The sequence below is a fragment of the Lontra canadensis genome, unplaced genomic scaffold (genome assembly GCF_010015895.1).
Source record: "Lontra canadensis isolate GAN:19392208 unplaced genomic scaffold, GSC_riverotter_1.0 scaffold56, whole genome shotgun sequence".
Classification (NCBI taxonomy): Eukaryota; Metazoa; Chordata; class Mammalia; order Carnivora; family Mustelidae; genus Lontra; species Lontra canadensis.
This window is the reverse complement of record NW_022631050.1, coordinates 7,953,687-7,968,665: the sequence shown is the minus strand read 5'-3', so window position 1 is coordinate 7,968,665 and position 14,979 is coordinate 7,953,687. Positions and strand designations below refer to the sequence as shown.

General features: G+C 47.4%; 1 protein-coding gene across 2 annotated transcripts in view; it reads left to right on the top strand.

Annotated features, from left to right (window-relative positions):
- Window positions 1–14,979, top strand: part of DGKG (diacylglycerol kinase gamma) — a 159,549-nt gene that overhangs the window by 95,815 nt on the left and 48,755 nt on the right. For both annotated transcript variants that reach the window (XM_032875584.1, XM_032875583.1), the window contains one exon: window positions 7,311–7,401. In XM_032875584.1, coding sequence (XP_032731475.1) covers window positions 7,311–7,401 — 91 coding nt within the window. The remainder of the gene's footprint in view (window positions 1–7,310; window positions 7,402–14,979) is intronic.

The window sequence follows — 14,979 nt, the reverse complement described above, 5'->3', positions numbered from 1 at the left end:
TTTTCTTCAAATACACTGGCTGTCTAGGATAGACCCCTGCACTCCACTCCTGCCCCTCCCCCAGCAGCCATAGGGGAATGAGCCTTCCAGGGATGGCATCGCCTTGTAACTAGAAAGAACCACTAGTGAGTCCTTCCCATGCAGTGAGACTGCTTGGTGCTGTCTATTTGCCACAGGATCTTCACAATTTTGTGGGATAGAAAATCATATTCCTGGGTGTCTGGTGGCTCAGGGCCTTGAATGTCTGACTCTTGATTTCGGCTCAGGTCATGATCTCAGGGCTATAGTGCTTTGCACTCAGCAGAGTCTGCTTGTCCCCTTGCCCCTCCCCCCAAATAAAGTAAAATCTTTAAAAAAAAAAAAAAAAAGAAAGAAAGAAAGAAAATAATATCCCCATTTTGTAGAAGAAACGAAGCTTCAAAGAACTCCTATCACTCACCTAGCCAGCAAGTGGCAGAACACTAGCCTTTCAGATTCCAAATGCCATGTTCTTGTACAACTGAAGGTGACACAGACAGAAACCAGCACCGTAGGCAGCAGGGCAGGAACCCTCCAGCAGGGGCTAACCGTCAAGTGTCTGGGGAGGCATCTTCAAAAGAGAAGAAGGAACACTGGTGTTCAGGCTCTGGTTGGCAGGGTGGGGTAGGGCTGTCTGTCCCTCTGCCCCTTGTAGATTATCCCATGCCTGTAGGCTTTTACCAAGGGCTTTGGAAAGGTGCTGGTGCTGGTCAACGGAAGGGTGAAAAGGGAAAGTGAGGCAGAGGAGAACGTACTTCAATCTGTGAAGTTTTTATTGGTAGCAAGCGGACCTATTCATAGACTTCTTCTGAGACTGAAAAGAGATAATATATGTAAAATGTTTAGCAGAGTACAAAATTAAGAGGCCAGAGCCTAGTTCCAGATCAACAAAAAACTCGCCAGCACTCCATGCTATACAGATCTGCTCTGATAGTGTAGACAGACCCTAAGTATCCCTGTTGCCGCTCCCCTGGTGTCTCAGTGTGCAATGATGGGAGGCTGGGCATTTGGTTTCCCTCCTGAGCTTACAGAAGCTGAGAAAAGGGGCAACTAGGAACCCGCAGGGAGCCCTGCCTCAGATACGCCTACCAGTGAAATCCTTGGCAACAACACTCCAACATGTATAAAGAAAGGTTCTGTCTTCTCTTACATCACTTGGCTTGAAGCCAGCCTCCACCTCGGGGCCCACCAAAATGGCTGACCTCAGTCAGGCAGGGTGCTGGGAGCCATCTTTATCCCAGTAAGGGTCCCTTCCTTTCTCTAGCTCGACCCTCCATGGTCCCAGCCTTCGTACTCGTACTTTCAACCATTTTGGTGGCTAGGACAGAGACAACCAAAATAACTCCCCTTTATGTTATCTCAAATAAACGCTAGTGGCTATCTTTTCTGATTAAACACATAAGTGACCTTCTTCATTATCAAGACAGTGCTTTGATTACTGACAGGCCATCAGCAACAGTCAATCAACAAAATGTGTATAGGGGATGAGCGCCTTCCATAGGTCAGGACCTGTTCTAGATGACTTATGCCTCTTAAACTGGTTTGCCTTCCAGCTTTCCCTGTTGCACTCGGTGTTGGGGATGGTCCCCAGGGCCTGCCCCTGCGCCATTTCTGGGTGAGCTGAGAGAAGGCAAAGAGCAGGGTGTCTTGGGAGCATCTTTACCAGGGTCTGCTCTGGTCTCCCTGACTCTGTGAGACTCTGTAGATTCAAAATCAGGAGGTTCCTATGACAAATCCAATCCCAACTCCTCTCGAAGCCCCCTGGCTCCTGGGAGCTGGGAGGGCCTGACACTGTGCATCAGGCAGTATCTCCTAGGATGTACTGTCACGACTGACCCCCCAGATCCCCAAGTGCATCCATTTAACAACCTGGGGAATGAGAACCACAGAGGTCTAGGAAGCACGATAGTGACACACAGCAGCACACCATGAAAGCACACTAGGCTCAGAGGCAGGGCAGCAGAGCACAGACAGGGCTGGGCATCACTCTTCACTAACTGGCTTTGCAAACTTAGACAACTTATTTATCCTCCCCAAATCTTAGTTCCCTTATTTGTAGCAATAGTGTCTACTTAATGGGGTTCTTCTGAGACTTGGAAGAGAGAGCCTATGTAAAATGTTCAGCGGCCATGGCCATAGGCCAGGGAAATAGAATGTATCCACTTCTATCTAAAACGTGCCTGAGTTAGAAAAAGAAGTAAAAGCTCTTAAATTTTGGACACGTCATCTTCTGTGGGTCAGAGGTCGAATGTTAGTGTCTGGGGGAAGCTATTCAAAGTATGGAAGCTCTGTGAGGCCAGAGACTCTCATTCATGACTATCTCCAAGGTTTACACAGTGCCTGGCCCATAGGATGACTCAACAGATGTTCTATGGACGGATGCATGGACGATAGGCCAAAACACTAGAGAGTTGTCCTTCAGTTACAAAGACCACCACCACTGGAGCACTGATTTCCTGTGTCCCTCTCTCAGTGAATGGCACCTGCCATCTCTCACACTAAGACGAAAACTTGGGTGTTTCTGTGATGACTCTTTCTCATTCGCTCCTCACACCCAATCAGCTTTGTCAATTCCACCTTCTAATTTTTCTCTTGGAAAGCATTCTCTTCTCCATTACTCTACTGTCACTACCTTCGTTCAGGTCCTTCCCAATTTGTTCTGAATTTCTACATCACCTCCACACCACTCTCTAGGGCTCCAGTCTGTACCCACCCCCTCCAAGCCACTTTCCACACTTGGAACAGAGTGATTTTTTTTTATTTTTTTAGTTTTTTTATAAACATATAATGCCTTATTAGCCCCAGGGGCACAGGTCTGTGAATCTCCAGGTTTACACACTTCACAGCACTCACCATAGCACACACCCTCCCCAATGTCTATAACCCAACCACCCTCTCCCTACCCCCCTACCCCCGGCCCCCCTCAGTTTGTTTTGTGACATTAAGAGTCTCTTATGCTTTGTCTTCTGCTGGATCCCATCTTGTTTCATTTATTCTTTTCCTACCCCACAAACCCTCCATGTTGCATCTCCACTTCCTCATATCAGGGAGATCATACGATAATTGTCTTTCTCCGATTGACTTATTTCACTAAGTATAATATCCTCTAGTTCCATCCACATCGTCACAAATGACAAGATTTCATTTCTTTTGATGGCTGCATAGTATTCCATTGTGTATATATACCACATCTTCTTTATCCATTCATCTGTTGATGGACATCTAGGTTCTTTTCATAGTTTGGCTATTGTGGACATTGCTGCTATAAACATTCAGGTGCACATGCCCCTTCGGATCACTACATTTGTATCTTTAGGGTAAATACCCAGTACTGCGATTGCTGGGCCATAGGGTAGCTCCATTTTCAACTTTTTGAGGAACCTCCATGCTGTTTTCCAGAGTGGTTGTACCAGCTTGCATTCCCACCAACAGTGTAAGAGGGTTCCCCTTTCTCCGCATCCTCACCAGCATCTGTCATTTCCTGACTTGTTAATTTTAGCCATTCTGACTGGTGTGAGGTGGTATTTCATTGTGGTTTTGATTTGTATTTCCCTGATGCCAAGTGATGTGGAGCACTTTTTCATGTGTCTGTTGGCCATCTGGATGTCTTCTTTGCAGAAATGTCTGGAACAGAGTGATTTTTAAAATGCACAAATCTGATGAGATTATTACTGCCCCCCTCACCCATCCCCCCCAGCAGCCTCACATAAGGATGGTCCACAACACACTACAGACTTAAAGATAAAGCCCAAACACCTAAGCATAACATCCCCATCCTTTACAGATGTGCTCCTGCCTGTCTTTCCAGCCTTACCTGGCCAATCAGCAGCCCACTCACCTTGAGTTTAGGTCACCTGCAGCAAGTTTATGCTCTTTCTTGCCCTGTGCCATTGCCTAGGCTTCTTTCTCTGCCTGGAATGCTCCCCTTTCTTTGTTCTCTTCCACAATCTTCAGAACTCAACCTTGGCATCGCTCCCCCCCAGGTTGCTTTCCCTGATTGCCTCTGGCTTCCCTAAGAACTGGATGTCCCTTCTCCTAGGTACTCCCAAGGCTTAAAGCTTTGTTCGTAACTCTGTGATCTTTTTCCTTGTCTGTCCTTCCCAGGTGCCTGGCTCATGTAGTGCCATGTTTTGGTCTTCAGTATACCTAGTAGACCCCCATCTAGTTCCAACACAATGAGTTTCTGGAACTGATAAATGCTGTCTCACACCAAACATGCACTTTTACAGAAGCATATTCCTAATCAACATCATGTCTTTGGACAATTGTGTGACCAGTCAAGATAATTAACCAAGGATTAGGGTGTGGTCCATGATCTGGAAAAACCTATTAGAATAAACATGTGGAGAACATATGTTTCTGACCACAAGTCAAGACACATGATCCAACAAATAAGATCACATTTTTTCCTGCCCTAGAAAAATGCACATGTATGTCCACAGCCACCCAGCCCGATCTGTCAATTTTGCCCTACTATGTTATCCAAATATGTCAACCCAAACATTGAAATAATAGCCAATACGTACGTAGCTAATGTTCTTGGTGAGCTCACTGTGCAGCCAGCATTATGGGAAGTGCTTGGCAATCGCCTCATTTAATCTTCTCACTTCCCCTTTGAAGCATATTTTTTTTATCAACTCCATTTTACAGGTGAGAAAACTAAGGCTTAAAGCTTGTCAGAGATTACAGAGCAGCAGCGGGCATCTTACCAGCCATAGACAAGGAATCTGATCCGCTCAGTCTTTCTGCTACACTGACCTGACCATGACCTCTTAACCTTATTAGATTATCAGAAGAGCCACTTCTGGGGCAAAAATAGCTGGTGGCTTCCGGAAATTTTTATTAAAACTCTAAATCTCCTGGCAATAACTTTCAAAAGTCATGATTCAGACCAGAAGTGATTTGAAAATGGAATCACAACGCAGGTCTCTTGGCTACAGAGATGCTCTCGCTGCTGGAGAGGAATGCTCAACCTTGACATTTATGACAGTCTGTGTTATTCTTGTCCTTGGGTCTTTTGCCATTACGGTCTATGGAGAGGTGTTGACCCTCATTTTATCCTCCTTGAGGAATCCTGTCAGGTTTAATCAGTCCATTCTCTTCCTTGGCCATCACTTCATTGGTAGCTAGAGGAATGCTTCTTCAATTCGTGACCACTGACCACCTGCATAATGATCCCTGGGGCGCTCTTGCCTCTTCCTGGGCCCCATCCCACAGTTATCACAGGGACTCTCTATAGCTCGAAGCCCAGGAAACGGCATGTTAATCACATTCTCCAGGCAATTCTTAGGAATACTAATGTTTCAGAACTACCCATCTGTCTCTGCATCCTCACAGCACCAGGTGTGATCCCTCGACCGACATCAGCAGCTTGTTAGGAAACAGAATTCTCTGGCCCCAGCCCTGAATAACTAAATCAGAACCTACATCTTAATGAAGTCCCCAGGTGATCTGTATTCACACTGCTGTGCCTACAGAGAGCCAGTGATCTAGAACAGTGTTTCCCAAGATTTTTCACTTCTTGGCAGGCATAGAAAACAAAAGCACTTGTTTGGCACACCGATGAGAACGCCCACTGTGACGGCAGGGCTCAGTCGGCCCCAGATGCCAGCCTGGCCACCCGAAGACCGAGGGGATCCATAGTCCAGGCGGGCCTGATTGCAGCACACTAGTTGAGAAGCCCTGGTCTGGTTACAAGTATACCCATTTCGGCTTTCTTCATTAGGCAGAACTCCCTACATCCTGCCTATCCTTATTTCCCTCAAAATTTATTATTTCTTTTCATACATACATAGAATCAGAAAAGCTACTTCCCAGTCAACTAGGTCTTAGAAATCATATGCAATGAACACAGTCTCATCATCTTTTATGTTCTGAGAAATGCAGAGATAAATGATGTCTTTTATTCTGAAGACTGTCTCCTGTGGCCCAAGGAATACTAGGAAAAAATAAGAGCCTTCTTCCCTCCAAAGAATATTCCATTCCTCTTAAGCCACAAATCTGAGGTTGGAGGGTCAGGAGTGCACAAGATGGCTTCCTCTCCTGAAGACTGTGTCAAGAAAGATGTGATTTTGCTTACTCCTTCCTTAGCAAAATCTGCCAGCTTATCAACCGGACAGGTGTCCCTTCTCTTAGCCAGCCCCTCATAATGAGATGACAGGTGGGATGGAAGGAATCGAAGACCAGCAGACACACTTCTTGGTGAGACCATCTGATCAAAATGACCAGATGTCAGGACACAGTGTCTGACTTTGTCAAGCCCCCAGCCATGCGGGAATCCCTTTCTTTTCCCCCCACTAAAGAAAATGTTGAAAAATTTTAAAGCGCAAAATGGTGAACTCTTACTTCAAAGCAAATGACAAGTTCTCCCCCTAAATGAAATATTGCCAGGACCTAAGCAGATGCAATTGGGGAGTATGGGATGGCGGGAGCTCTTGCTACCAAGCAACTTGGTTTTTTTCTTCTCTTTCTACCTTGTCTGCAAATCTCTGTCTAATTCCCTCCACTCTGCTTCCCTCAGGCAGAGCGCGTAGACAAAGCAGCACATTTTGGTTGGTTTCATGTGGGACTCTCTCTTCTCTGCCCCGAGACTGTAAATACCCCAAGTCTGAAAAGTCTGTCTGAGCTTCCCTCATACCCCAACGATACGCGAGAGAGGGCTCTACCGGAAGTCCCTCTGCATTAGCCATAGAAAGGATGGCGATCGGAGCATGATCGCACTTCCCCCACTCTGGCTGGGTTTTTTTTTTTTTTTTTTTAAAGATTTTATTTATTTGTTAGAGAGAGAGAGAGTGAGTGTGGGAGCACAGGCAGACAGAGTGGCAGGCAGAGGCAGAGGGAGAAACAGGCTCCTTGACAGGCTCCCTGCCGAGCAAGGAGCCCGATGTGGGACTCGATCCCAGGACCCTGGGATCATGACCTGAGCCGAAGGCAGCTGTTTAACCAACTGAGCCACCCAGGCGTCCCCTCTGGCTGGTTTTTTATAGAACTCTTCTCTTGCTCCAGATGCAGAGGCAAGCACGCCTTTCTGCTGCTCTGACCAGGAAGTTCAGAGCCATTGGCAATTCAGCCAAGTAGCCATGATGTCTAAGAAATGAACGGGTTTTTCCTTGAAGTTCATAGCTGGAAGAGTTGGTGAAAAATGTCTTCCCCAATCGTCTGATGAACAAGTGCTGAGAACACAGGAGTGGGGAATACTGAGGGCTTGGGCCTCCCAGCCCTAAGAACATAGCTATTTGCCATGGTTGTTCCAAAGGCAGATTACTGAGCCAGCTCTCTTCTTCATCGGGCAGGATGAAGAACAAGCTGTGGTACTTTGAATTTGGCACCTCAGAGACCTTTGCCGCCACCTGTAAGAAGCTCCACGACCACATAGAGTTGGAGGTAAGGCTTCCCAGAACTTGGTTCTGGTCCTGGACTGTCAGACCCCCTCAGAACATGTCTTCAGAGTCCTTAAGAAGAGCTCCCGAGTAGAGTCCATTTGTTGTGTCTCCATCCTGTTCCCAGCCCTTTCTTGGCCTGTCCAGGGAGGCCCTGGGGCCCTGGGGCTCTGGGGCTAGAGATCCATTCCTGTCCTCAGCCCTGTCCCCACCGTGGTCTTGGGATTCCCCCCCCCTTCAGAGAGGCAAAGACATAGTTGCCGGCAGCACAGGGAGACAGGCTGCTGGAAGGGGGAGAGGCAGTGCCCCAGGGCCGGTAAAGATCTGGGAGCCCACAGGCACAGGGCACATATCTCCCAGCCCACTCGGCCTCCACTCTCACAGCTGCTTCAAGGAGCCGACTCAGAGGTACCCAGGGTCTGCTTCATGGGAGCGCAGTGGCCCAGGGGGGCCTCGGGTTAATGTTCTTCATGTCACCATCTTGAAATTCTTGGTAACTTTTTAGCAGAGGGCCCTGACTTTTCATCGCAAAGTGGGCCCCTTAAATTCCATAGCTACCGCTGTTGGCACATTCTTGTTTTCCTAACTCTCTAGGCACTTGCAGCAGCCTGCCTCACACGGGCTTGCCTGAGGCTTCCCTCCAGCTCAGCCCACTCCTACTGGGCTCCCCTCAGAAGTCTCTTCACCTCTAGGAGAAGGCCTCCTAGGTCTCTGGCCACCGGAGAGCCTGTCTCTGCTAGGCAGGGCCTGGGGCCGTGAGTTCCCTCAGCTAGCGTGCCACCTTCCTGTGGGATTCAGGCCTGTGGCCTCTATTCACTTGAGAAAAACAAGTGAAAGAGGCGCCAACCAGTTCAGCCAGGATGGGCTCCCCCAGGGCCCACCAGCGTTGTCCTTAAGCCTGCATTAGCAGTCAGGTGGGGCCTGGGCACCCCTTGGAGGAGGAGCATTTGGCTTAAAGCGGTGTGGGAAAGCCCCACCATTCCCAGCCTAAGGCAGACTGTGCTCCCAGGGAGTTTTCACAAACAAAACACAAAGCCAGAGATTCTCTGCTTCCATTTGACTCATCTGCTTGCCTCTCCCCTCCGGTTGCTGGGTTACCAACCCCAGGGTGGGAGGAGCTGGTCAGGGCTAATCCCTGGAACTTGTGCCCAGCTCAGTCAGAGGACAGAAAGGTCCAGGTGCCAAGGCTTTGTGTCCCCAGGTGGGACCAGCTGCACCTGAGAGAGGCCAAGGAGCTAGGCCACTTCTCTCAACCCCCTGCCTGGGAGATGGAGTGAAGGATGAGGCAGGGGGGCTGGGCCTGGAGACTGAGCCAGGCCGACAGAGCCCGTATGTGTGCATTTTTCCTGTTGGCATGATTGTCTGGTGGGGTCTCTTTAAATACACCCCAAGTGAGGGACAGCCCTCGCCTAACCACTGCCAGCTGCAGACGCACAGCGCCTGCTTGTTCTCCCTGCAGCTGGCCTTGAAACTGTGCCCAGAATAGAGCAGCTCGGCTCCCCTGCCTGTGTGGCTCGCCCTCCCAGCTCCTCCCACCCTGCCCATGCTTCCTTCTGGGCCCAAGACACAAGGCCTCTTCCTCAACCACAGAGGGGGCTGGTGGCCTCAGGGCCAAGGACGCTGGGGACCTCTGGAGGGGGTGGGTTTGTTCAAACTATGGGTCGTTGATGGCTTACGGGAGCATTTCCTGTGTTCCTTATCTACCCCAAATGAGTCTTTTTAGTATGTATTCATGCAAGGAGGGGGTGGTCATGTGCAAGCCGTTTCTAAGAGCCTACAGGATTGGGGCGGACATGGTTTAGGCATCCAGAGAGCAGTGTGGGTATGGTCCTGGGCCTTGCCATCCAGAGGACAGAGAAGCAGATGGGGGTGAAGCGTGTGGGTGACAGGGGCTGGGAAGCCGCAGAGCACCTCGGGTAGATGGGAGAGCATCAGGAGCCTCAGGGAAAGTAGAGGGAGAGACTGGCAAGGTGGCCTGCTAAAGCAGTTGCTACACAGAGCAGCCCAGGCCTGTGAAGACCAGTACCCTCCCCAGCTCAAGGTCAGTGACCCCAAGAATATCCCCTGCCCCACAGGCATCTCTACTGCACGTCACTGTTTTCAAAGCCCAACTCAGCTCGTTGCGTAATCACCCAGCAGCCCTGTGAGCTTCAATGGCCAGGCGTTATTACTCCTATTTCACAGAAAAGCAAACTGAGGCACAAAAATTTAGAAGGGTAAACAGAAGGAAGAGCAAATTACAAAGGGAAGAAGAATAAGTCAGATGCTTTGACTGCCTACCATTATGTGTCCTCATTTGACACAAGCACCCGGTGAGGCAAGTATCTTCACATTTTTTAAATAAAGACACCAAGGCTCAGATGCATGAAGTAACTTGACCAAGATTCTGTTGCTGGAAACCAGTAAGAGGGAAGATTCTAGATCTCCTGGAATGACTTTAGCTTAGAACTCACTAAACAAAGATTGACCTTGAAAGTGCAAAAAATTCACTCCGTGAATTCTTCAGCATGGCTGCACGGCTTCCTCCTCCTCCGCTGAAGGTGAGCCCATTTGGTTCCCTCTCAGCCAAGGTGGCTAGGTGGGTCTGCTGAGAGATGCTTTAGAGGAACAGAAGACAGAGTCCTCAACAGCTCCCTTGAGAAAGGAATGGGTTCGCGCTGGACCACAGGAGGGTCGTGGCTGTGCCTTCAAGCTTACAAAAGGCTTTCCCATGCAGCACTCCTTTCATTCAGAACATCCAGGGCAAATATTTACATCCTCACTTTATGGTTGAGGAAGCTAAGGCCGAGAGGTTCAGCAACTTGAGAAGGAGCACACAGGTTAGGGACTGAAGGTAACACATAGTAAAGTCTATAGAGTTGCTGTGAGTGTGTGTCATGCTGGTCACAATCTGGGTGGTAAGACTTAAAGCTAACCTGAGATTACTCAGGGAAGGTCTTCATTAAAAGTCTCTCACAGGAAACACAGTCTATTTTTCTGAGGCTCGTGGCTTATTGAGAAGGACTCGGAGACTTGGTCGCTTCTCTGGAAGCTTATGGCCCAGCGAACAGAACACATTACAGCTGGTTAATATAGTATCCTCACTTAACAAGTCCTAAGGAGATTGGATCCAGGGGTTCTGGGGAGCCATGTGAGCCAAATTATTCCAGATGCTGTTTTGAGCTGCTCAGAGACTCAGGCAAGGGAGAAGACAAGTCTAGATCTCCTGCTTACCCACAGAGACGTGGCCAGGGTCGGCACCGTTAAAGGTACCTGGCCCAGACACACAAGACCAGGAGGTGAGCCCTGTTCTGCAGTTAGGCAAGTCACTTGCCTAACTGTATCCGGGCCTCAGTATTCTCGTCTATAAAATGGGATGACAGTGGTTAACCTACTTCCCAAGGCTATTATCTGGGTTAAAGTTTTCACATTTGTTTGTTTGTTTTAAACTAGCAATGAAGCTAAGGGCTCAGAATCTGCAAGCAGCCCCACATGGCGGGCGTCACAATCACCCCTCCAGAGTAGGAGATAGAAGCCGAGAGAGAGGGCAAGGAGCTCCCTTGAGGTCTACAGCCTACGAATGGTCAGGCCAGGCAAATCCTGGATACCCTTGGATGCTGGCACACGGTTTAGATCCCAGATTCTCAACTAGACATGGGGCACATGTGATCTCCTTTTATTCACATGCTTGTATTTAACATTTCAGAGAGCATTAAAAGTAACCATGAGATTTTTACATTTATCAAAAAGAGAGCATGAGAAACATTGCCCATGCTCGCTCTGAATGCTTCCTTCCCTGTAACACAGAGGAAGGCCTATGAAAGCTAGTGTTGTTCTGGAAAATGGATGCTCCCTAAATTATGGTTGATGCTAATTAAGAAGCCAGTATGTCACCCCCGCGACTCTCATCATCCCTGGTCTAAGGCTTCTCGCACCATCTCTTGTCTCAGACTTCTCTTCCCTTCTGAAGCTACTGTTAAGGTTCATTTTAATCTGATTTCACCTGAATAAACAGATAGGGGCTGGGGTGAGGGAGGGACACAGTGAGTCACCTCCCCCACCCCAGGCCCAGAATAGCTTTGGAAAGGTTCTTAGACGTGATGATAGTTAGGCGGAGCCAACCAGGCAGGCTTTGACTAGAGCACTTTATTTTATATGCTGTGGAAATTTTTCATTTTACTGGCTAAAAATAAGAACTTCCAAAATTCCTTGATATTTTATCTACTTTAAAACAATGTTCACAAGGGAAGGCTAGCTGGCCCCACTAATATGAATTTCTGCATGGGGAGAAGTGAATCCAAATTTGGAAGCTGCTCAAAAAAATCTGTTATCCTGTGTATTTTGGGAAGCTGCACATCACTGTCCTCCCCCCATCCCCCGTTTAATTGAGGATTTTAAAAAATGCAACAAAATCTCAAGAACAATATATCAAATACTCCCATTTCCCCCTCACTTAGAAATGGTATTTGTCAATATTTTGCTTTATTCCCTTCAAGTATTTTTTTAATCAAAGGGAAAAAATACTACCGAGAGAACTGAGTTCCCGCACAATCCTTTTGTGCCCCGCAACTTGCCTTTTTCACTCACCACGATGTTCTGGAGATCTGTCTTTGCTGATGTGGACGGAGCTAGTTCATTCCCCACATCCTGCGCTGGTGAGCATGCGCAGAAGTGGGACCCTCTGCCACCACCATAGAAATTCAAGTGGCCACTGCTTTACAGAGCGGTTTAGCGGTATACGCTGAACTGAAAATGCATTTGTAGGCCATATGACCCAGTAGGTTCTTTGCAACGCAGGCCTAGAGAATTTCCTGCATGCAAGCTCACGAGAGGGTAAGCACGGAGGTGCAGTGCAGCATTTTGTTATTACAACAAAATGGAACCAACCCAGCTGACTGTGTTATTCTAACACTTTAAAAAGACAGTGTGAGCGGAAGTACTAAATGCCACTGAATTACACACTTTAAAATGGTTACTTCTGTGTTATGTGAATTTCATCTAAATTTTTAGAAATTTACTTTTACAAAAGGGAGTGTGCTGGGCGCGGTGCTAGGGAGAGCTGATCCCCCTCCTGATATGGGCCTTGTCCACGAGAATCCTAAATGCTAAAACTAACATTTAGCACAGCCAGGTGCGCTGTAAAGAAGTTAATAATGAATGCATCAGATTGTTTCAAGATTGGGCAGATACCTTTAGCTACTTCAAGCCAATCAAGTGCCATTATTTTTCAAAAGAGAGAAATCAAGGGCTTTATGACTTAAGTGGCCTGGCCAAGTTCACCCAGCCAGCTCACAGCTTGAGCTCCAGGGGGAGGCGTTCTCTTATTCTGCCTCAGTCTCCACCTGCAGTAGTGCACACCCTTACATGAGAGGGGAAGAAATCTTCAATCCAGGCCTCTTCAGGCATTCAGACCTTCTCAGCGTGGGCAGGTAGAGCCCTTCAGAGCCTGGAGTAATGAAGATGGGAACAGGCCAAACACTCAGGCCATCAACCCAGCCGCAAATCCAAGGGAGATGAAATGAAAACATGCTCCTGGGGAAGGGAGAGGTGAGAAGGACATTCAAAGGGATTTGCAGTTCCTGGAAAATAAAAAGGTGGCAACCTAATTATGCATGAAATCCTGCAGTCAAAGGGAGGCTGGAACAGGCCTTAGGCATCCTCCTTCTGGCCTGTTCCCTTCCTCAGTCAGGAGCAATGGCTTCATCACTCCAGTACCATCGTCCCACCGAGACCACCCAAGGCAGCACTGGCCAGCTCACAGTCCTTCCTGCCCAACGCCCAGCGCCTTACTGCTGCTGGTGTCCCCGCCTCAGTTCCTTCCTCCCTCCACCTATGCAGGCCACTCGTTCCCTGATTATAAAAGTAACCTAAATTCCCAGTAGAACACTTTAAACTGCAGAGAGGCAGAGGGGAAAGGGAACCCACAGTCTAAGCAGTCAGGTCAGCACTGTTTTAATGCAGGCCTTATTTCAACCCTATAAGAATACTAACCCTTGTTTCTTGAAAATCAGGTCTCTAGGAGGACTAATGTGATCCTTCGATTTCTTAAATCTTTACCAATTTTTCAACACAGCTCTGTCCTCCCTCTCTACCTCTTTCAGCCATGTACTGTCTACAACTTTCCTCCCCTTATCCTTAAAATCTTTCAGCCAAGTAAGAAGAAATGGTTTCTATCAGTTTTCTCTTACAAAATGCCACTGTCTTCTTACAGTTTCAGCCACGTCACTTTTTTGCTCTCTTAAACGACCCCTTTTTTTTTTATTTCCCACAAATTTGAACCCTGTATTTCACTTCAAGCCTCCATTCATCCATATGCTCTTATTTTCTTGTTCTTTTCCATTTCCTTTGTTCTTCTTGAATTGCTTTGATTTTCTTTGTCTGCAGACTCCTGGCTATACAAATTTTGGTGTCTTCCAAGGACCTTGAAATAACTTTTTTTTTCCCTTGGAATAACTTTTAAGGATGAATTCTCATGCACACACTTTCACAAAACAGTGGGGGGATACATGGCACAGAGGCTAGATGAAGGCCATAGGCAGTCTCAGATGACCCCGGATTGGGGTCATGTGACAGCTTGTCAGGCTTGGAGGCACACCCACAAGGGGTTCCTGGAAGATTGCTAGGCTAACCTCTGCCCTGGTGAGTATAACTTTTCAACCCTCAAGGTCCCTTAGTCAAAGAATAACTTCCCTAAACAATGTCCACCAAAGCGATGCATCTTCCAAGTAATGACAAACTGTGAGCTGCTGTCAGTGGGAAATTTTAGAATATTGAAAAGAATTCATCATCTTCATCTCCACACTCAAGAGATTCAAGAACCTCAGGGAATAGAAGCATTCCAATCCTTCACTGCTCCTACAACTGGGTTATATAACAGACAGGGGATATTATACACAGATATGACTTGTGCCTCTAGTGGATAGGCCTTCATTTATCTATCTTAGTGAGATCATAAACTTGCTGATCCTAGTCTTCTACAGAAGAGGAATTAAGGAAGTAGAATTGACTCAAGAAGGGTATCTAATCTAACAAGGGATTACATAAATATTTCTATGCACACATAAGTGTTATATCTCAAGTCCATTAGGATCAACCGATTAATAATAGCGCGGTCATTTACCTTGAGATAAGCTCTGTCCGGGCATCTTCATTCGTGTCTTATTGAATCCTTATAACAACTCTGCATGGTATATGTGATTCCTGTTACTGATACAAGGAAACTGAGTCTCCTAAAAATCAATAAGAACTCTAAGATTGGATGAGGTTCTGGCCCAGATGCCCCCACAGTCCCTTCCCTTCCTGGAGGAGCTGATCTCTGCATTACACTCTGCTTTTCATCTAAGGCACATGTGCCCGAGTTGATAGTGGGGATCCCATGTAAGATTTGGCATAACTATTAGGCCATCAGCTGTCTGAAGCAGGGTCTCTGTCTTATTTATTCTGGATCCCTGGGGCCTAGCACAGTGCCTGAAATGAAGTAATGGCTCTATAGTTATTCATTATAAAATTGAACCAAAGTGTGAAAAATCCCATAATTAGTATAAACATTAATACAAATTACCACTTGACTAGCCTCAAGTGAGAGCTTTTTGCTGGAAGCCAT